This window comes from Botrytis deweyae (assembly GCF_014898535.1).
Source record: "Botrytis deweyae strain B1 chromosome Unknown BDEW_015, whole genome shotgun sequence".
Lineage (NCBI taxonomy): Eukaryota > Fungi > Ascomycota > Leotiomycetes > Helotiales > Sclerotiniaceae > Botrytis > Botrytis deweyae.
Window position 1 is genome coordinate 670,013 of NW_024066222.1, and position 22,031 is coordinate 692,043.

A 22,031-nucleotide genomic window follows, 5' to 3' on the forward strand; every position below is an offset into this window, starting at 1 on the left:
TTCTTTAGATGAGAAGTTCGAATCTCAGGGTAGTGTTATCGTAGGTGTATTGTCAGAGGTGCATGGGTAGGATTTGGCGGGGTGATCTTGTAGATTAGCAAGGAAGGCTTTCCCACATTGCGCCATGATTGTTAGCCATCAAGGCAGGATCGTCTGAAGGCCTAGATTTTGAAATCGAAAATTCATTCAGCATCTACGATAAACTCAAGATGGGATTCCTGGAGTTCGTAGATTATTATTTGCTGAACCGTTATTCCATGATTGGCATAGGAATTTATCTCGCGCAAATTTCCATCTTCGGCTAGACACGCTGTTGGATTCAGGGTCCAGATCTACCGAAAGATTTAATTGCTTCTCCAAAATCTTCATAATCCGGAGCATCATATCCAGATAACGTAGAAATCTCCAATCCAGCGTCCCAGAAACCCGGAATTCCGGTCATGGAAAGTAAAGCTTGCGAAAATTTCTAACCGGCGATGGAATCACAATTGTGGGTTGCAGATAGACAATATAGATCTTACATCCCAGATTCCCAACTTCTTGGTACATTCGGCCGAGGAGGTTCCATCTTGATTATCTATCACAGATAACGTGGGTATGTCGTATTTCTCTGGAAACCATGTCAAGATGGGTGTCCTGAACTTGCAAGGAGGTTGGTGGAGAAAGAAAGAGGTCAAGGCGCAGAGAAGGGCGAAAGAAACACCTTGTAACTAAGAATATGCCGGGTAACAATCCCCGCAGCATCCGCGGTTTCTAGCAGCATCGTGTTTTACTCAGTTAATGTAAATACGATCCAATTGAACTGAACTGTGGCATTTAGCCACAAAAATCAGTAGCATGTCTTGATCAGCAAATAATTGGATTTCAATGTCAAGGACGGGAAACTGATGGCGGTGCAAGCGGGTAGCTCTTAGCGAAAGTCTAGGCTGAGCGAGGAGCACCACGCACGCTCGGATTTTGTGCATTCATTCCTTCACACTCACCGAGGGTCTCGATCTTTACTTGATATGACAAAATTCTCTCTGAACCAGATGCACCGAGTAAAGTGGATGATCCTCTTGTAGTCTTCTCAGGATGCTTATTGTAGCAAAGTCTCGAAAGAGGGGCGTATTGAATTGACGTCAGCACGCTCAGAATTCATTGTTTGTGCTTGCTTATCCCCCTGAACACCACAAATAGCCGACACATGAACGTCCCTTGCGTTTGTCTCACCCTGCCCCACAATGAGGGTTCGGCGCACATAAAGAGATCTGCGATCCTCCAGATTCTGCAGATTTGCAGTGACTACATCGACATGATACTCATTGTTCAGATACTTAGGTCCATCGAGTGGCAGACTTCCTTTCCATGCAATTTGCCGACCTCACTCGATAATATGACATGTTTTGTGAAGTAGATTGTTGATAGGGATAATCACCAATGAAGATATCTGGTAGAAGCCAAGAGTTGCGGAAGCCTATGCTGGCTGAATAGAATCTGTATTCGGTACCTGAAGGCGTAATTTGGTCAATTTTGTAAGCTTATGCTCTATCATATTTGCCTTGAATGAAGTTTACATGGCTTTAGGACCTATAGATACATTCCCTTCACTCGCATGGCATGCACTCGAGAACTGAGGAAAGGCTATCCCTACACTCGGCAGGTCATTTCTGTTGTGTAATTTGATGATCATGGGAAAAGAAGAAGCAAGTAACTCACAGTACACTTTGTATCACTATTGAACACATGGCTTTCATACCTCTTTCTTGCCTATTAGGTATACACCAAGTGAAGTGCGGGAAGGCACATGCATACCCGCAAAACATGCGTTTTCCTAAAAGGAGATCATTGTCCCTTGTGTTTGACCTTTTTCTTTATACTTATAAGCTTCAGGTCCACATCTCGATATTGCCAATAGTAATAATTAATTGTACTTTATCTTTATGTGTGTTCGAGTATTCTGACGTGTACGATAAAGATTTTGTAGTTTGAAATCTTTTGGGTGGTCCATTTTGAGTTTTTCTATTGCATTATTGTGTTGTGTTGCCGACATCAAGCTATCATCAAGGTTCCAATCATACTTCACATCACCGACATAGCGCTTTCACCAATCTTCACGGATTATCTCGCCAACATAGGCACCTGCCTGATTTGATACATATTGCTTTACAGTCGTTGCCTTGTTTGAGTGATCTCTGGATCTGAAGATCTATCTACCTGGGAACTTGCCTACATCGCCTCAAGTCTACTTATACCTATATCTGCCTCTGCCTCTGCCTCTGCCTCTACTTCTACATCCCACATATCACTTGTGTATCTACGCCTTCTCCCAAAACCGCTCATAGATAGCCATCTTTCCAGCCATATCCAAGAATATTCATCTGTTCAAACATAAAGACATACAGATAGACATACAACAACAGTATCGGGAACTTTGCTAGGGACAGCAACGGCAAGAGCAATTGGGTATGTTTATGTTTATTTTTTGGGTTTCAGTCCTCATTTTTGCCTTGATCAGGTACTCAAGTGCTCTGGTAGTAATTGCCCTTCTGTTGTTCGTTCTTTCTTGTTTGATTTTGTTAACATAGCATACCTAGTACCAGAGCAAAAGGGAACTCGAACCTTCCATTATCATCAAAAATAACCATTGGTCATCAGCTCTTTTGCAGAGAAAATACCAATATTCAATAAGCCAGCATCATCACTTTCCCAATCCAAACCAATCATAGTCATAACGATCGTGATTATCAACTATATCTTCAAGTTGTCACGTTATCACGTCATCACATTACCACATTATCACCACATCACCACATCACCACATCATCCGCAACTGCCTCATATAAAGACAATAACAACATTACTCGAGCTGGTACCCGGCAGTTGTTGCCACTTTCAAAAGCTTCAGACAACCTTCGAAATACGTTCCTTCTACTTTCACCTCTTTCTGGTCCTTCAATTATCTTAGCTTCGTCGTCCCCTTCTTAACGAAGTTTTCATCTCATCTTCTTCTCCTCCTCTTCTTTCTCTCTCTCTCTCTCTCTCTACATCAAATCACATTACAACCAATTCTTCATCACAATCTCTACCTTACAACAACCACCTGGCTCGATAGCTTTCTATCATTCTAGAAAACTCTACTCGCTACTAAATTCATTTTCTTCCCTCTTTCTTGAAAGTAGCTTATTCAAGTTTACTTCTACTCGTTCTATCATACACCTGGAGAACGCTACCAAAAAGGAAACAGTCTCCATCCAATCGTCTTTTCAAAAAGGTACTTGGAATTGAACCCATTCACTCACTCCTGCACTCTTCTTCTTTCATCCTCAATTGGTGGTTGCTGACTCCGAAACCCTACAGTTGGATTGCTTGAGAATACCATTATTTGAGTAAAAAGCGTTGTTCTTGTCAAGAACTGTAAAGTAAGTCAAGCAATGTCTCTATTTTCTCGTTTCTCTCAATTGGATCCAGCGAATCTGTTTCTGCATTACAGATTCCCGATCGATGGTTTTTGGCCATCTGCTTTGTTCGCTGGGTCACAAACATCATTTCTAACAATTCACCTTCACTGTCCTTATTCACTACCTCTTATCATTCACAAGAAAATCATCTCTTCGATCTTCCCCACTTCTGATCTTCCCATCTTTATTTGTTTCTTCAATACATTTCATCTCCCATTAACTACATCCTCCATCAATCGTCAACTCATATTTGGTACTAACAAATATCTTACATGCAGGATACCATGTCTTACCCTCAAACTGCTACACATGCTGAAGCAGCAAATACGTTCCCAAACCGCACCACAACAACTATGTACACTCAGCAACAAGCTCGCACAACTCGAGATTCTCAAGGTCAGCAAGCTACATTTGCTCAGGCCAGCAGTGGCATCACCCAAGCTGGAGACGGTGCCATGAACGCAATGATGAATCAGTTTGCTGGTTTAGCTATTCCTGGCAGCATGCCTAACTCTACAGGTCCAATGGCTACTAACCAACATCATTTGGGAACAGGCCAAGTCTACTTTCAAGTTACCCCTGATGGCCTTGTGTATGCACCAAGCATGTTCCAGCCACAATCGTTAGCCCCTCAGCAGCTATCTGAGAATGCATACAACATGAACTCCTTCCCTGGAGCATTACCCTATCTTGCACAGGCATCTTCGGTCTACCCTGGCTATGTTCCAGGATACCAACAAAATATTCCGTACACACCAAACGCCCGATCTGCCTACTATGCTGACAGATCCGACCATTCTCACTCTACCAAGGATGTTCCTGGCCTTGAGAATCGCCGCGGCTCTTACTCCACCACCGAGTCTCTTCCTGGAACACCGTACTATACCTCATTCGCCAATCGTGAATCTGGTGCTCACATTGCTGCGATTGACCGATCTCCATTCGGCTCTACCCCATCTCCTCAGCAGCTTCCAGTTCCTCATGCTCAATCGCTCGTCAAGGCACTTCCTTATCCAACACTTCCAATCGGTGTTGATATCCAAGCTCTTTTGAAGCAGTTTCCACCAATTCCAAAGGCTGTCCCAGCAGTTTTTACTCCAACCGAGAATATGAGAACTTTGGATCAGAGTTTGCACAATCCTATTAAGAACAACCGCAATGTCTACATTCGCGGACTTCACCCAAACACTGATGACGAGACACTCGCACAATATGCTGCCCGCTTCGGTAAAGTCGAGACCTCTAAGGCAATCATTGACACAGCCACTGGTGCTTGCAAGGGGTATGTCATTTCTTTGCAAGGAAGTTTCCTACTGCCGCTAACAGCTTTGTAGATTTGGTTTCGCTAAGTATTTCGATGTCCGCGATTCGGAGATGTGCATTCGTGGTTTCTGGGAACTTGGTTATGAAGTCGGTTTTGCTAGAGTATGTCTTCAACCATATCATTCCTTGATAGTAGCTAATTTTTCACAGGAATCTTTCAATGCTCGTCTTAAGGCAGAGGGTGATGAGGCATCCACCAATCTTTATGTTTCCAATTTGCCAAAGACCATGACCGAATCTGTAAGGCTCTTCTCGTAACTAGTTGCTCTTGCTTCAGTTAACGTTGTTTTAGGAACTTGGTGCTATCTTCATGGACTACAAGGTCAGCAGTAGCCGCATCCTTCGTGATTCTCAAAACCACAGCCGAGGCGTTGGATTCGCTCGGTAAGTTGACAGCTTTCCACCGTGCCACTGCCATAAGCTTACTTTCGTACTGCAGTTTCGAGAACCGTGATGTCTGCGAGGAGATCATCAGAAAGTTCCACGGTCAGCCCATCGGTGAAGAAGGTCTCTTACTTCAAGTTCGTTATGCCGACACTCCTGCACAAAAGGATTTAAAGCGAATCACCACTGAGCGTCGTCAATTCCGCACCAATGAGTACAACGTTGGAGCTTATGGCGCCCCAGCTGCCGACATGATTGCATTGGCTTCTCCCCCAATGCCATCTCCAATTCTTCCCCGGGCTTCTCAGATTGCTCGTCATCTTCCTGGCTCCAGATCCAGCGGATCTTGGAAGAGAGATGGTGTTCCAAGGTATGGTATTCCCTTTTTCTTTTACACTGGCGGTGCTAATGTGATTGTAGCCCTGTTGGACGTGTCTCAGGTTTCAAGGACTTGGACCGATCGGTTGTCAAAGTTTCCTTGACTGAAGCCTCTCCCAAGAAGCCTTTGACCCAGTGAGCTTATTCCACGGGCAGTCTATGGGGCACTTGAATACTAACTTGTCATCAGTAGCGTTGTCTCAAGCGTCACTCCAACCGTTTCCGAGAATGGCTCCGCTGACGAGGGAGTCACAATTCACGATTCCCCAGTTGTCGTCCACAGCTCATCCATTGCACATAGTGCTTCCATCACCTCTCCATCTACTCGCAAGTAGAGAGATCAACATGGTTCTGTATCATCATACCTTCATGTCAACATTTACTCAATTTTGTGGTCCAAATTTCATTATTGCACGAATACATACCTCGCAACGAGGCACACCCCCACTTTTAACGATACCTATTATGATAAATCCATACCTTCCAGCATACATGCTTATTCACCAAGCATACATACATAATCCTGGTCGAAGTATTATCTATGTTACATTACATTCTCGCTTCTAGTTCAATATTTTTCGAGGCTGGCGATCTGTACATCCACGAGGGTGTGACATATTGACGATAGTGGTGCGAAACATTACTTTTCATGTCAGCGTGTGAGGATATCAGGCAGATTACTCTTTCTTTGTAATTTCTTTCGTTTTCATTGCTCTTGTTGCAACAGTACTAGGTAGATAAGACTTTTCTGTAGCATAATAAAGCTAAATTTGCATTAATTTCACATTAAATTTGTGATCAAAAGTGTATATCTCGAATTGTATTTTGAGACTAGCCACATGATGGAGGAAGATACACACTGCAAATTTGACAAGTTAGGACTTGGGTGCTTTTCTTCATTTTGGAGTGGCTAATACTCACATTGAAGGCTCCGATCGAACACTCTCGAGGGAATCGTGATGTGATCATACTACAGTTGTCGTGATCCACCTGGGTAATATTACTTCAGCAGTCCTTTCAAGTGCTCTCTGCCTTTTTGTATCGAATGTTGATAGCATGAGTCACCACAAAGTAAGAAGCAACTTCTCAAGGTAAGTGATAGGCCGCACATTTATTATCAATTGTTATTTTTGTTTTGGCTGCGAAATAGATTCAAGTCTTCTCTTCAATCTTGAGATTGGACAACGACAGCTCTTCTTTGCCATCATTCGACAGTTCAGCACCCCCCTTCGGCTTTATCTCTGCAGTCTCTTCATTCTGCTGTTTTACGTTGGCAGGATCTGCAAGATTATCCGCTTCATGGTCATCTGCAGCCTCCTTTTCTTCTTCGTCCTCTTCTTCGTCCTCCTCCTCCTCGTCTTCTTCGTCATCGTCAAAGTCATCATCACTTCTTTCCGCCCCAGGTTCGCCATCACCATCAACGCCTACCGCTTTCATGTATGCCTCGAGCTCTTTCGCCATCTTCTTTGAGAATCCCGATGCCTCAACAGAAACATCCAGTCGCTTCACACCATCTTTGCCGATAAGTTTGCGAGCATCCTTGAAATGAGGACCCTTCTCATCGCTGGTGAAATGGAATCGTCGGTCAAAAAATCGCTTAATGCAATTGACGTCTCGATCAAAGTAGTATTCTGCATTTACATGGTCGACAGAAACCATCTGTGGAAAATCAATAAGGATAGGAGTCAAGCTGAGTATCTCTTCAGGATTTTCTGGGTTTGTCTCTTCCTTGATTAAAATGTTGAATTCGTTGAAATCACCGTGAATGAGGCCGTATTGAGCTAAGCGTAGGATCATGGAGATAAGTTCGGCGTATAGGGATGCTGGATCTGGAACGGAAGATATTTGACGCATAGGAAATGCATCGATCAAAGACATAACTATAGTATGTCTAGATTGTGCGAGTGGTTCGGGGACTGGAAATCCATTGTCTCGTAGAGCCGTCATAAATGTGAATTCCTTCAGCGCTGCCAATCGCGACATATGCATCCATGATGCCGAGGATCGATGTCGTAAATAGTCTCGATTCGCCTTGACCGTTCTAAATGATATTCGTCCCAATCGATGAATCTTCAGTACCCTCTGCACTCCCTTCTCATCTGCCACCACAAAAATATCACTCTCTTTTCCGACACCGATTTGGTTTCCGACGCTGTAAACGTCCTTGCGTTTGCGATACGTATTTAACGCAAGATAATCGAGTCCTCCATATGTGAGACGATAGCCATCGTATTTTGCGTTCTTGAGGCGTGCGATTAAATTGACTTTTGCGAGTGCGGATATGCATCTATGAACCCCGCCTCGAAGACCTGATAATTGTTCGATGAGTCTTGTAGGGACAACCTCATGGTTTTTGGAACCCTGTTCGACTGCTGTAAGTGTGCGCCAGTCTTCAGCGGTCAAATACCGCATAGCCTTAGTATCCAACTTCATCTTGAAAATTGTTATGCGATATTGTTGTAATTTGACGGTCTCTAGAAATTAATTTTTGGGATTTTTCTGCCGTTGGGCTGTGAATGAATGCGAGTGTGGTTCTAGTAAAGTGCGGTTAAATTCACTCTCGTTTGACGTAGCTTCTTCGGGTGTGCAATTAAAGTTGGTACTGTTCGGCTGCTAGTGACACCACTTGAGCTATGATCTGGTGAAGCTGCTTAGACGCGAAAGCAGACCTGCCTGGAGGACCTTATTAAGAATCAAAAGTTTATCACGAATTCCACGACATACTACTCACTTTCACTACTACTTGACTTGTAGTGATTTATACCCTTCCTGCGCATTGTCTTTAGCCTTTCTTTTCATATTCCCAACAATTTCAGAAACGCCGCTTCCACATCAACCATTAGAAACAACATGGCGCAAGATGGCGAACCACCAAAGTCTGTTGACAAGGGCAAAGGCAAGGCGGTCTCAGATCCCAAGAAGCCAGAGGAGGTAGAGAAGGATAAAGATGGAAAGCCCATAGCTAATGGGGCGAAAGAAGAGCCGGTCGTTGGAGGTATGTTGTTGGTAATGGAACAGATGGGCAATTACTAACATGTCTATTGCAACAGCGGAGGAGCTCAGCGAGGAAGATCAACAACTGAAGAGTGAGCTTGATATGCTGGTGGAGCGATTAACAGTATGAAAACGTTCATAACTGGATTTTGCAAGCAAATCTAACAATTTTGATATAGGAATCCAACACAAGTCTTTACAAAAGTGCCCTCGAAGCCATCAAAGATTCGATCAAAACCTCCACTTCATCTATGACCGCTGTACCCAAACCTCTCAAGTTCCTTAGACCGCATTACGAGCCTATGATTAAGTTGTACGAACAATGGCCGGAAGGGGACGACAAAACATCTCTCGCAGATGTTCTTTCAGTTATTGGCATGACATTTTCAGATGAAGAAAGACAAGACACTCTCAAATTCCGATTGCTTGCACCTACATCAGATATTGCCTCATGGGGTCACGAATATACACGTCATCTTGCTTTGGAATTGGGAGAGATGTACAGCAAGAGATTAGCGGAAGATCAACCAACTCAAGATCTTATTGATCTAGCCTTGATCCTTGTGCCATTATTCTTGAAGAGTAACGCTGAGGCTGACGCTGTCGATCTGATGAGTGAGCTTGAAATTATCGACAAAATTCCAAATTACCTGGATAAGGATACCTACACACGAGCATGCCTTTACATGGTCAGCATGGTCAACCTCTTGACTTATCCAGAGGACCAGACATTCCTCAGAACCGCACACGATATTTACAAGAAATACAACCAACTTACCCAAGCGATTGTCCTTGCCATTAGATTAAACGATCTCGAGCTCGTCAGATCCGATTTCGATTCTACGACAGACCCGGCATTGAAGAAACAAATGGCTTTCCTCATTGCTCGCCAAAGAATAGTTCTTGACGACCTACCATCCGAAACTAGCGAGGACCAGGAGATCATGGAGTGTATGTATAACACTAAGATGCCGGAACATTTCAAGGCCTTAGCCAAGGAATTGAATATTTTGGATCCAAAGACGACCGAAGATATTTACAAGAGTCATTTGGAGAGTAATAGGGTCGCGGGATTAACAAACCTTGACTCTGCTGGGCACAACTTGGCAGCAGGTTTTGTCAATGCTTTCGTAAACGCTGGATTCGGCAATGATAAGATGATGATGGTTGAAGATGAGAAAGCAAGCTGGGTGTGGAAAACTAAGGAAGAGGGAATGATGTCCACAGTTGCGTCGATGGGTACATTACTTCTCTGGGACGTTGAGACCGGTTTGGACAAGATTGATAAATACACATACGCCCCCGAAACTCAAATTCAAGCTGGTACTCTATTGGCTATCGGTATAATGAACTCTGGAGTACGAATCGATTCTGAGCCTGCTCTCGCCCTTCTCGGTGAAGAGGATAAGCTTAACCACAAGAATCCTCTTGTTAGAGTTGGTGCTATTATGGGTCTTGGTCTTGCCTATGCTGGATCAAACAGGGAGCAACTTTTGGAGCTTCTCTTACCTATTGTTACCGATACTTCCGTGGAAATGCAAATTTCCGCCATGGCAGCTTTATCTTTGGGTATGATTTTCGTTGGATCTGGTAACAGTGACATCACTGAAGCCATCTTCCAAACTTTCCTTGACGATGATCGCAAATCTCAGCTCAAGGACAAGTGGACTCGATTTATGGCTCTCGGTTTGGGTCTGTTGTTCTTTGGCCAACAAGAGAACGTGGATGTTATCCTCGAGACTTTGAAGGCTGTTGATCATCCTATGTCTAAACCAACAGCTGTTTTGGCAGAAATTTGTGCCTGGGCTGGAACAGGAACAGTTTTGAAGCTCCAAGAACTTCTCCATATCTGTAACGATCATATCGAAGAAAGTGATGACAAGAAAGGCGACGAATTACTTCAAGCCTATGCTGTTCTCGGTCTTGGTTTGGTCGCTATGGGAGAAGATGTTGGTCAAGAGATGGTCTTGCGTCAATTTGCTCATTTGATGCACTACGGTGAAGCCAATATCCGAAAAGCAGTTCCTCTCGCCATGGGTCTGCTAAGTCCTAGTAACCCACAGATGAAGGTTTATGATACATTATCTCGTTACAGTCACGACAATGACAATGATGTTGCGATTAATGCTATCTTTGCAATGGGTCTCTTGGGTGCTGGAACCAACAATGCTAGATTGGCTCAATTACTTCGCCAATTGGCTAGCTACTACCACCGTGATCCTGACGCTCTGTTCATGGTCAGAATCGCCCAGGGTCTGCTTCACATGGGTAAGGGAACACTCTCCATCAACCCATTCCACACCGATCGCCAAGTACTCTCTAGAGTCGCAGCTGGTGGTCTTCTCTCCGTCTTGATTGCTATGATCGATGCCAAGCAATTCGTCACAACCAAATCACATTACCTCCTATACTACCTCGTTACAGCCATGCACCCTAGATTCCTCGTCACTCTTGACGAAGATCTTAAGCCATTGACAGTCAATGTCCGAGTTGGACAAGCCGTTGATGTTGTAGGACAAGCCGGTCGTCCTAAGACTATCACTGGTTGGCAAACACAGAGTACCCCCGTACTTTTAGCATATGGCGAGAGAGCGGAATTGGAAGACGAACAATATATTAGTTTGAGCAGTAATCTGGAGGGTCTTGTCATTTTGAGAAAGGTATGTTACGCATCTATATAAATTTCTGCATATATATAAAGTTGAATGAATGCTAATTTTGAAACAGAACCCAGAGTGGGAAGATGGAAAAAGCTAGAGGGTTGAGAGATGGCAAAGGAAAGGAATATTAAACTATTGTATTATAATGGAGGGTGGGGGGAGGAGCTATAGTAGGTAGACTCGCATATCATGTTCCCTTGAATGAAGGGGAGATGTGGGACAACTACGCAATGAAAATGAAAAAAATGAAAAATGATAGATGATAGATGATTTGCAGTGCTTTAAAGTTGATGAAATTGGAGCTTTCGGTATCGTGATGTGATGTGATGTGGTGTGATCTGATGTGATGTTGTTATAATGCAATCTCCAGTGAGTCTATGTGAGTAAATGTAGGTCGTGGGGTAGGCTGGCTCTACGTAGGAGAAAAAAGAGGCCGATTTTGACCATATAAAATCTTTAATGAAATCTCTGAATTAATTGGATTATAAATCAACCACAAATAAAACAAATAAATCTGAAAATATCAAATTACTTTTCATTTTTTAATTATACTAATTCTTATCAAAGTTTATATTTTATTTTAGATTTAAGAAGAAGAATTTGGTTATTGAGGGTATTAAAAAGTGATCAAAACCGGCCTCTTTTTTTTCCTACATAGAGGCTGGTAGGTATTACACTATCTGCCATAAGCACTTTACAATTATCGGAATAACCGAACACTATCGTATCTAGAGATCAGAGCTAGGACACCATATTTCCACCAGAATCCAAAGGATAGCATATCACCTCGGTATACTCAGATGAAGGAGATAGAGTTCAAATATGCATAAGAACACATCAAACATCTTCGCACAGAAAACGCTTCCTCGGCGGTATTGCGAATTTGAGGTGCGAGGTATAGTAGATATAAAGAAAAGGGTGTTTGTGGCATTATGCTACCTATCTCAGGCATTATATGCCACTGTGAACTTCCGTACCCCCCAAAAGCAATTGCGGATCTCGACTTGGTTGTCTCTTTCTAATATGCTATGCTATGCTATGCTGTGTATGTATATATATATGCTGATAATTCCATAAGTACAGTACCTAGTATATTCTCAATCTAGCCAGTAAGCAATACATCCCATGCCATGCCATGCCGCAATGATACATAACACCCCCTCCATCCTATTCTATTATCTCATCCCGTCCCAAGATACATGATATAACACAACCCAACACAGAGAAATGCACCTCTCAAACCCATTTCTCACAGTTACAATCTCCCCAAAATTAGATTACAAACCACTCTCTCAGCAGCGTTCAAAAACGCGATATAGCCCCTTGAGATTCGCCACCTCGAGAACCGCGCCCCCCATCAACTCTCTCGTTGCGAGTAGCCTAGAGCGGAAAGCTGGGAACAGCACATCTTCGACCATTTTCCTCACTGCATCTCTGCGTTGTTTGAGTTCGGGAGAGATGGATGTTGTGTGATTTTGTGTTTCGCTGCCATCTTTGTGTTGATCATCTTCTCGATGTTCGGGACCGGGCGATGGGGGTAATTGTTCTGGGACATAGAATCTCGCTAACTCTTGGAGGAAAGAGGAAAAACATTCTTTCTCATCATTCCAATTTACATGTGGACCTAGACGGAGGAGAAATTGCGGAAGTTTAGATAGAGCGGGTGTGTAATTCTTGAGGAGAAGGGGAATTCCTTCGAGAAGGCCATCCGAGGTAATGGAGAGCGAGAAATACTCCTGCAACATCTCGCGGCGGGAGATGAGTTGTTCAGAGACAATCTCTACCAGGTCTTCGACTTCGAAATCATCTTCTGGGGATGTATTTGGGGGCTGAGTGGCTTTTTCATGGGTGGCTGCGAGAGTCAAAAGGGAGGCGAGGGATAATGGGGGATTGAAACGAATTTCCCCGAAGTTGCCGAAGTCAGTAAGGCCGACTTGATAGAAGAAGGAAGACGATATAGCGGCGTAGTCGACAAGGAAGAGCTTTACACCAGACTGAATGGCAGCAAGACGACGACGCTCATCGACTATACCAACGAAGGTGTGGCTGGCGAAGATTTCGGTCAACTCATTGTGCATAGAGTCGCGGACAGAGGTGCGGAGCTCTTTGATGGTCATGAGGCGACATATGATTGGTTCGCGGTCAGAGTGGGTGTATTCTATATCTTGAGAGTTGGGGGCTATGGTACTCCCAGAAGGATTGGGGGTGACTTCTCTGTTCGCGGTTGTTGTAGGTTTGGAAGTGGGTGGCAGCATAGTGGTGATTTTACGGAGTTTGGCATCGGTGCGAACAAGATTGTTTTCATATGGCCTATTAGTGGTTCGGGCTTTATCCGCCGCGGCGAATGCGACGGGATCCAGCATGTCGGCTACCAGTGGCGCTTGAGCTCCGGGAAGGAGGGTTTGGGTCATAAAGTTTCGACTTTTGTCTACGTCGGCAAGTTTTATTCGAATATCGTTGCATATTTTCTCAATGATCTCTTCTTCGTTGAGGAAGTTGACTTCGCGTTTCGTGGGGTGAACATTGACATCTAACCGATGAGGTTCGATCTCAAGGTTGAGATATGTGAAAGGATGTCCACCTTTGGGGAGGAAGGCGGAATAAGTTTGCTCGATAGCTTTTTTGATTGCCGTTGACTCGACTGATCGATGGTTGATGAACAAAAGTAAGGTTGTTTTCTTGACATGATAATTCGCATTAGTCGTCCATCCTTGAGCAGTAAATCCCCATTGGGGATCAGCAGATTTAAAGTCAATCAGCTCATTTGCTACTCCGCTACCATGAATTTGTCGAATCCGATCTACAGTAGAAGAAGCCATCTGTGTTGAGATTGTGGTGCTAGCCTCTCCATGTTTCTTACAGCTGAACGCTACCCCCGTGCAATGAATGGCATATTTACCAACGACGTCGAGTATTTTGTTATACTCTTCTGATGCTGATCGGAAAGCACGACGACGTGTAGGTACATTATAGAAAAGATCTTCCACCGTGATTTGTGTACCAGGACGACCAGCGATGGGTTTTGGATCAGAGCCTTGACCAGGTTTTGCAGGTATCAAACGTCCACTATCATAATGTGCTCTAAAAGCACAATTCGAATCCTTCGTTCTTGTCGTGACAGTGAGATGTGCAATGTGACTAATACTAGCTAAAGCTTCTCCACGAAACCCATATGTTCCAATAGATGTCAAGTCTTCAAATTGCTTGAGCTTGGAAGTTGTGAAACGTTCACATAGAATCGCCATATCTTCTTTCTATCAACCCTTAGCTTGTATAACAAGAAATCTTTTGAGCGTGAACTAATACGTACATTGATTCCATGTCCATTGTCGGTGATTTGCAATAACTTCAAACCACCATCTTTGACCAGCACCTCCAGAGATGTTGAGCCTGCATCAACGGCATTTTCAATAAGTTCCTTCAAAGCATGCACTGGAGCTACAATGATCTCGCCCGCGGCAATCTTATTGACTACATCGGGATCCAATGCCTAGACAATACTTAGAGTTTAGAAATTGGTGTTTAGTGAGTTTCTTAAACTCACCTTGATACGTCTAGGGGCAGTAACTTCTGGGAGTTCATTCTCGGCTTTTCTTTTTGTACCTCGTGTTGTTTCGGCACCTGAGTCCATATCCATGGGCTCGGACATTATGTTTTCCTTTCTTCTTTTTGATTTAATGGCGGATATAGATCTGCATTAAATTTGATGTCAGGTGTAAGTAGCAGGCAACATTTCGAATTCAAGACCAGGGTTGGTGATGAAGCAATGAAGTATTTAGAATCAAATCAGAATATCATCTGTATAATCCTAATGAATGACGGACCACAGCTTCCAAAGAAATATCAGTTTTCTTATGAGGTAACAGTTCAAGATATAAAAATCACATGTATTGATCTAAGTATTGATCAGAACAATGAGATGGCAGTCGAGGACTTTCGAAAGATCCATTGTAATTCTGCCGGGCGGTGTGTTCCGCAGTGCCATTTCTTAGTGTCCGATTGACTGAAATGACATGCGATAAACCTCATGTAAGATTACAAGTAGGATGGATGAGAATCGCAACATTATGATCTTCACCTCGCAGGATTTCCTCTGATCATGAAATGAATCACTTAAACGCAAGCATATACATATATATATAAATATTCTCCAGGGACCATTTACCATCCACATACTTCCTTCCCATCTCACCATTGCGCCCGTCTGCCTCAAACAAGAATGAGCCGCTACATCAAATACAACCTCTTCTTCCGAGATCCTCAACGGTGATACAATGATTCCCAACTACTATGAACTTTGAATACGCTGCAAGACCATATCCGTCGCCATGTGCGCCTGTATAAATGTTGGAAACATAACTCATGCCTTTGATTGTGCGACATCAAGGATCTTGAATCTATCCAAGCGGAGTCGAAGCTGTCAAGAATCGCAGGTGAGTTAATAAATTAGGTACGAACCCCTCCCTTCCCCCCCCGCCCAATAACCCTCATCCAAAAGGGCACTAGTTTGAATGTTAGCTAATCATTGTCTCCTTTAGAACTATGTAACTACAACCGAAAATAGACTGGAGATATCCTCATTCGGAGTTTGAATACCTGGAGTTTTTTTGCCGAAATGAAGATGTAAGATAATAGGGATAATGGAAGAACTTTAAACTAGAAGGTGAAAAGTATGTTAAAGTACCATTAATCGCAGGCATATTCTCATGCCTCACACATGTCAAATCGAATATCAGCAAGTTGTCGCAGATCACAAGGGGCACAAAGTTTCTTATCAGATGATATCTATATTTGACTACTAACCTTATAATTCTAATTACAGTGAGAAGCAACTTCTATGTTTAATGACAGGTGACCGGTTCAAAATTGGTTGTGCAAATACTAGTACCTCCCAAAACTTCCAGAAACTACAACTCTTCCCTTCATTACATTCCAATATCCTTGAATCACATAAAATCTTCACCAAAACATTTGATCGTAATCCGTTTACAATCAACCGCCTAGTGGTTAGGTTGATACAGTTGCATACTTGTCCTCCAGCATTGATGCTACACTATGAAAAGCAGAGCTCTCCAAAGTTTTGAACATCAATGGCGGTGCCGGAAGTATATCGAGGACAGAAACAGGTGATGTAATCGTGGGTGCTGGTAGATTTGTACCTGCTACAGGAATAGGAACAAGAGTTGAAGCTACCTGTTCAAACTTTGCCCCAAATACAGCTGCCACATCTGCCAATGCGTTCTGGCCGGTGGTGAAGGGCTTAGAGGTTTGAATTGCTTCAGGTTGTGGAGTAGTTTTCGTAGTCTGAAGAGTAGTTGGTGGTAACACAGGTAATGAGGACGCGGAGGCTGCTGTGGCTGGTGTCGTGAGAGCGAGAGCCCCCTGACTGATCATCATTGATTGAGTTCTTTCGCTTGAAGATAAGAGCTGGGAAATGGATTCGGTCTGCAAGGCGGATATCGGTACAATAGATGTAGCGGCAGAAGTTTGTGTATCTGGTGCGGGAAGGGGAGCACCATCAGAACCATTTCTAAGGGCTGGGCTCCCAACGTCGGCGCTAAGCGATAGAGTCATGGCTGTTGATTGAGCTATGGAGTTTCTTACGGGTGTTCCAACTACAGTAGTTTCCATTTCATTGGCAAGTGAATGTGAAGAATCGTTCCAGCCCTGTAAAACAGGGAACACCACTGAAGCGCTAAGAGCAGAACTTCCCAAATTAGGTACAGGTGGAGAGGAAATCTTCTCTACTTGTGGCCCAGGGATAGGGAATCCTGCAGGAGGGGATACAATTTGTAAGGACGATAGCGGGGACGGTGGCGCTAAAGGTGACGACTTCACAACTTGTGGGGTTGTAGCACTAGGTAGCGGATTTGAGGCCGATAATTTCAATGAATTTATTGACAAATTTGATAAGACTGGACCAAGGCGCGCAAAAGAAGAACCTTTACCACATCCTCGAGGGGATAAACCATAGTTGTCGCGCTTTATGGTGTCGGCAGCCTAGCACTGCGTCAGCAAGGAACATGACGGTCGATAGAAGTATAATACCTTTTCCGCTATAGCATAAACAGGTGCTTGTAGATGAGAGGCAGGAATCATTGGTATGATGCCAGCATCGACAATTCTAAGATTTTTGGTTCCGTAAACACGCAGGTCTGGATCAACAACACCGCCCATTTCGCGTGGCATCATCGAGGTTGAGCCGGAGCCGTGGAACTCCGTTCGTAAACCCGATTCAATTGCAGGTACCAAGGTCTCTGGTGTAGCATTTGGGAGGAATGGGTAGTACGGACTTGGCTGCAACAACTTCATAGAATTGGTATTCACAATCTTATTGTTGAACATAAGGGCTTCCGTCAATATTTGAAGATCAAGTGGATTTGAGCAGTAGCGTGGGTCGATCTCTGGTGGCACATATGGATTATCCGTTGTAATATGAACACTCCCTCTAGAGAGAGGATGCATTGCAGCAACAGACATAAGCCCCACGTTATCATTGAGAAGTTCATAGGCACTTACATCAGAACGGCTGAGAAGCTGGACAATAAGGTCTTTTTGTGCAGCATACCCTGATAGAATACTTGCATCTAGGCCTGGTACTAAGTAGTCTGTTACCCCTTGGTTCTCTGCATTAGCCATCATGTTGGCCCAATTTGAAGTAATTTGAGATAGTGATGGGAATGCGACTGTATTAATCGCTCCAGCAGTCCAGGGCCCTGCATTCGTTAGTATTGATATCAAAATTGGGGTAACAACCCTACCAGTTTTGTTGACGTAGTATTCCTGCTCTGCTTGAGTGAGAAGTTGTGGACTGTTGTCTATCTGTACAATGGTTGGGTAACTAGAGTTGGTGTCTAGCACTGTTAGAGATGCCAGCAAGAAAGGAAAGTGTACTTGCAATAGTAGACGGCACCAACGTAGGGATGATCTTGGAAGTTCTCTCCTACTCCTGGCAAATTGATGTGTACAGGCAAGCCGAGCTGCTCCAGGATATATGGCTGGCCAATGCCAGATAGCTCGAGTATTTGAGGCGTGTGAATACTTCCTGCTGCAAGTATGACTTCTCGTGAACATGAAATCTCGCGTACGACAGTACTCAGAGAAGGTGCAATCTTATATATATTAATGGATATCTTCAGGCTACCAGGATAAATATGATTCACTCACTTGAATACCAGTGATCCATTGACCAGCTGGAAGGTCTCGTGCAAGTACTTCTGAAGGGGCGGAGTCCATCAAAACTCGAATTACAACTAGGCCTGTGGCAAGGTGTAGATTTGGGCGGCTTATAAAATTATTATAATACCCTCGTCTTGCATCAGAACGTGTTTGGCTATCTGGCGAAAGGTTATTTGGAATCAGCATTCCGCCAGCAGTTGTGCCATTATTTGGGTCGAGCAAAGTAGGAACTCCAAGCTCTCGTAGACCATCTAGAAACAACTCTGATTGTTTGTTAGATTCTTGTACCGTATAGATGCAGGGAAGATTAGGCAACTAACTAGATTGAGGATAGAAGTATTTCGGGTACGAGACATCGATATATCCAGTCGTACCGTGCGTCGAAGCATCTGGGTAGACATAGAGTTCATGAGCAAAAGCAGCATCGACATCGTTGGTGTAGTTCTCAGTCTGGTTGGCATGCGGTTAGCTTGCAATCAAAGGGAAGTGGATGTGTTCTTACTCTTTTGAAATAAGGTAAGAGATCGTTCCATCCCCAACCAGGATTTCCAAGAGCAACCCATGCATCATAATCGGCACTTCCACCTCTGGTCCAGCACATGCCATTGATGAGACTACCGCCGCCAACGCCTTTACCTAAATCCATTGGTCGGGAAGAGCCATCAAGAGATGTTTGAGGGGCAGTCCAAAGGTTCCAGTCATAAGTTGAGCCCAGGCCCTCTCCATCTTCAAAAGGATACTTGATGAAGCTTTCATCATTGTCTCTGGATCTGTGTAAGCAATGTCAAGCAACATTGGTGGAAAATACTTGCAGGTTACCAGCTTCAATAACTAATACCGTCACCTCGGGATCCTCAGATAATCTGTTAGCAAGGACGAGTCCAGAAATACCACCTCCAGCAATAATATAATCGTAGCATGGCAGAAAGTCCGCATTGAGATCACGATGTCCAAGGCGTATTGACGATGCCAATCCACTCAACTGAAACGTTAGGAATATGGAGGAAAGGATGTAGAATCCCATTTTGAGAAATCAAAAACGTCACACAATACGACAGATGTCTGTATCCGAACAAGAGATCAAAAGGCAAAAGCAAAAGGAAGGAAGCAAAATGGGAGCAAGTTGTGATCAAAATCTCCGTGTAGCAAAATGGAGTGTGTTTATTTGAGGAAAAGGAGAAGAGAAGAGAAAATCAACAATCTAAGATGATTTGGATATGAGATGTGTTTACTCGCGCTTTCCTCCTTTGCTGGGTTACAGCAATCGTGACTATGGAGATATGTTGAGAGGAAGGAACGATTGCTCACAAAACCATTGGATTTTGGGATCTGCTCCGATGCTGAGTGAAATTGACTATTTCAAATCAATCGGAAGTGTAAAGAGAAATCCAATTCTATCATCAATTCAAAATGCAATAAAAAAGAAACAGGTGAACTATTCTATTTCCAGTCCTAGCTAGTATTTCATTGAACTAAAGACCAAGTACTGCAGACTCTAGTTGGATACCTGCTGTCGGCAAATACATCTTGCTACCGGTGAGGGCCTTCACGCCCCATTTAGTTGTCAGAGTATCAGGGGTTCAAGGTACAAGTATTCACAATGAAACGTCAGAGTCAAAGTACCCATTCGACAAGAGAAACAAATTCTTTTCTTATTCCCAAGATTCACAATATCAGGTTGTAAATATCAAATAGAGTAGACGTTGTATTGTGTAAGAGAATGTCCATTCACCACTCACTACACTTGGAATTATCTGTGATATCCATCCATGGATAACCATAACCTTGGAAATTTATTATCAGTCAATTGTCAGGCATCTGCGAACTAACCGCCGGCTGCCAGTAGTCATTGTTAAAGATTCGAACTTTTCGAAATAGCAATCCAAAGTCTCCGGAGATTGTCAATTCCCTTCATCTTTCTGTTAATTAGTTCTGCACACCCAAAACTTAGTTTCATCACATCTTTGATTTCCTCAAACCCGTCTGAATATTGCCCAGTGATCAGCTACTTTTACTTCATCATACAAAGATTTATCCTCCTCAAGACACCCGCGATGCAACCTTTGATCCTCAAAGGACGCTTCAAGATGCTACTTGACCATACCTCGTAGACTAGAAACAAATATGAATAAGTTATCCGGAAAAGATTGAAGTCAAAGAGTCTGACCTGGTATATTATATAACAAGTTGTTGGGCTCCATGACGGTATAGCTCATGCAAATAAATAGAATGACTCAAAAGCGCTGTACTCATGCTTAAGAGGCTTAAAATCGTATAATATCTTTTTAACCCCTGATATTTCGGTTCTTCATACTAGGATCTTTTTGAACTTGTTGCCAAAAACAAAACACAAACTGCTATTATTGAGACTGCAACTGTCGAAAGAACCTACATATGTTTAAAATTAGCTTATTCATGGGATTCCATCGTCCATTGCGAAGACAAGTAGAGCATTATGCACTCTGGGGTGCCGGCGCATCAACGACTGAAATATTTTCCTTCCACTCTGCGCAGAAGTTTTTGGAATTTCTCTCTCGGTAGACACGCCACAGTCGCAACCGAAATATAGAAAGCGAATTTCTCCCGGAATATCAACCCCATAGGAAGGAAAGAATGAGAAAATGCACCACTCACTCCTTGAGTCTTCCACCCACTCTGCACAATAGCCACTCTCCGACTATATTTATTAACCGTCTTCATATAGTTCCCAAATCCTAAGGCCAAGCAAAGAAGAGACAGTACCCAAAAGATGATGCCCAGAGGTTGTGCCATGCGCAGTTCGAGCTGGGTGGGAGTAGATTTCAAATGGAAGGAAAGGACTATGGCGAGAGATACGACAGTCATGTAAATGGAAAGGCGGAGGTAGGAGAGAAATGTTCGCTCATTAGCACAGTGGTCGCGACAGTCGGAGTCCACATTATCGAAAAGGAGGGGACCGAAAAGGGGTGGTGTGCAGAAAACCGATTCGCCATGGTAGCTAGAGAAAGTTCATCAGTTCTCTTCGACTCAATGTGTAGGAGTTGGTAACGGGGATATGAGACGGATGTTATTTGAGACGCGGGATTCACGGAAAGAGATAATGAAACATACTTGGCGACATCAACAGGTGCTGGACGACGAGGGAAATAGATTGGTGAGTATATTTCCCGCTGGGAGTCTTGACGTTGTTCCTCTTGGCTGCGAGACATTGTAAGAGTAGATGAATCTTTGAGAATAAGAGAGGGAAAGTTGGGCACCAATTGAGTGTTACTATTAGGTAGGCTTGAGATAGGTATTTAGATATATAGATATCTTTCTTTTGTTGAAGTACCTCTCGTCACTTGTGAGATAGAGTTTAAGCTTCACCGAAACGATACCCCAGACTTTCTTCCCAGTCGAGCCAGTGCAGCGGAGTGGGTCACGAAAGGATCAAATATGGGACTCGTTCTATCGTTATTCCGCTCCGATTGTTCGGATAACCACATAGACCCTTTATGCTTTTGGTGGCTGGCTATTTTCATCTTTTTTGACAAATCATATTACTCCATCACACACCGGATTTCATCCACTTTTTCTATCTTCTCACTAGATCTTATCGGAATCGGTGTTCGGAAATCGTTGTACCCCAAGAGGTGGTTTCCGATATTCTTATTCTAGAGGAAATACCTGCCTATCAGGGTCTAGTGAGCAAGAG

The 22,031-nt window shown here is 43.5% G+C and overlaps 6 protein-coding genes across 6 annotated transcripts; 2 read left to right on the plus strand and 4 right to left on the minus strand.

Moving 5' to 3' along the window:
* Positions 1–3,724: 3,724 nt before the first annotated feature.
* Positions 3,725–5,860, plus strand: EAE98_006899 (uncharacterized protein; the record flags this gene model as incomplete). Its single annotated transcript, XM_038954522.1, has 7 exons — positions 3,725–4,722; positions 4,775–4,865; positions 4,914–5,003; positions 5,056–5,147; positions 5,203–5,517; positions 5,568–5,660; positions 5,716–5,860. 7 exons carry the CDS (start codon positions 3,725–3,727, stop codon positions 5,858–5,860), a joined length of 1,824 nt encoding a protein of 607 aa, XP_038809202.1.
* Positions 5,861–6,677: 817 nt separating this feature from the next.
* Positions 6,678–7,958, minus strand: EAE98_006900 (uncharacterized protein; the record flags this gene model as incomplete). The annotated part of the gene is made up of 1 exon (XM_038954523.1): positions 6,678–7,958. One exon carries the CDS (start codon positions 7,956–7,958, stop codon positions 6,678–6,680), a length of 1,281 nt encoding a protein of 426 aa, XP_038809203.1.
* Positions 7,959–8,222: 264 nt separating this feature from the next.
* Positions 8,223–11,480, plus strand: EAE98_006901 (uncharacterized protein). The gene is made up of 4 exons (XM_038954524.1): positions 8,223–8,520; positions 8,576–8,643; positions 8,699–11,179; positions 11,247–11,480. The coding sequence occupies exons 1-4, from the start codon at positions 8,376–8,378 to the stop codon at positions 11,274–11,276; spliced, it is 2,724 nt and encodes a 907-aa protein (XP_038809204.1). The 5' UTR covers positions 8,223–8,375; the 3' UTR covers positions 11,277–11,480.
* A 991-nt stretch (positions 11,481–12,471) lies between these two features.
* EAE98_006902 (uncharacterized protein) lies at positions 12,472–14,828 on the minus strand (the record flags this gene model as incomplete). Its single annotated transcript, XM_038954525.1, has 3 exons — positions 12,472–14,433; positions 14,490–14,669; positions 14,724–14,828. 3 exons carry the CDS (start codon positions 14,826–14,828, stop codon positions 12,472–12,474), a joined length of 2,247 nt encoding a protein of 748 aa, XP_038809205.1.
* A 1,358-nt stretch (positions 14,829–16,186) lies between these two features.
* EAE98_006903 (uncharacterized protein) lies at positions 16,187–19,382 on the minus strand (the record flags this gene model as incomplete). Its single annotated transcript, XM_038954526.1, has 8 exons — positions 16,187–17,179; positions 17,228–17,895; positions 17,941–18,033; positions 18,078–18,291; positions 18,347–18,621; positions 18,679–18,808; positions 18,861–19,097; positions 19,167–19,382. 8 exons carry the CDS (start codon positions 19,380–19,382, stop codon positions 16,187–16,189), a joined length of 2,826 nt encoding a protein of 941 aa, XP_038809206.1.
* A 1,289-nt stretch (positions 19,383–20,671) lies between these two features.
* On the minus strand, positions 20,672–21,546 carry EAE98_006904 (uncharacterized protein; the record flags this gene model as incomplete). The annotated part of the gene is made up of 3 exons (XM_038954527.1): positions 20,672–20,746; positions 20,993–21,335; positions 21,449–21,546. 3 exons carry the CDS (start codon positions 21,544–21,546, stop codon positions 20,672–20,674), a joined length of 516 nt encoding a protein of 171 aa, XP_038809207.1.
* Positions 21,547–22,031: the final 485 nt, after the last annotated feature.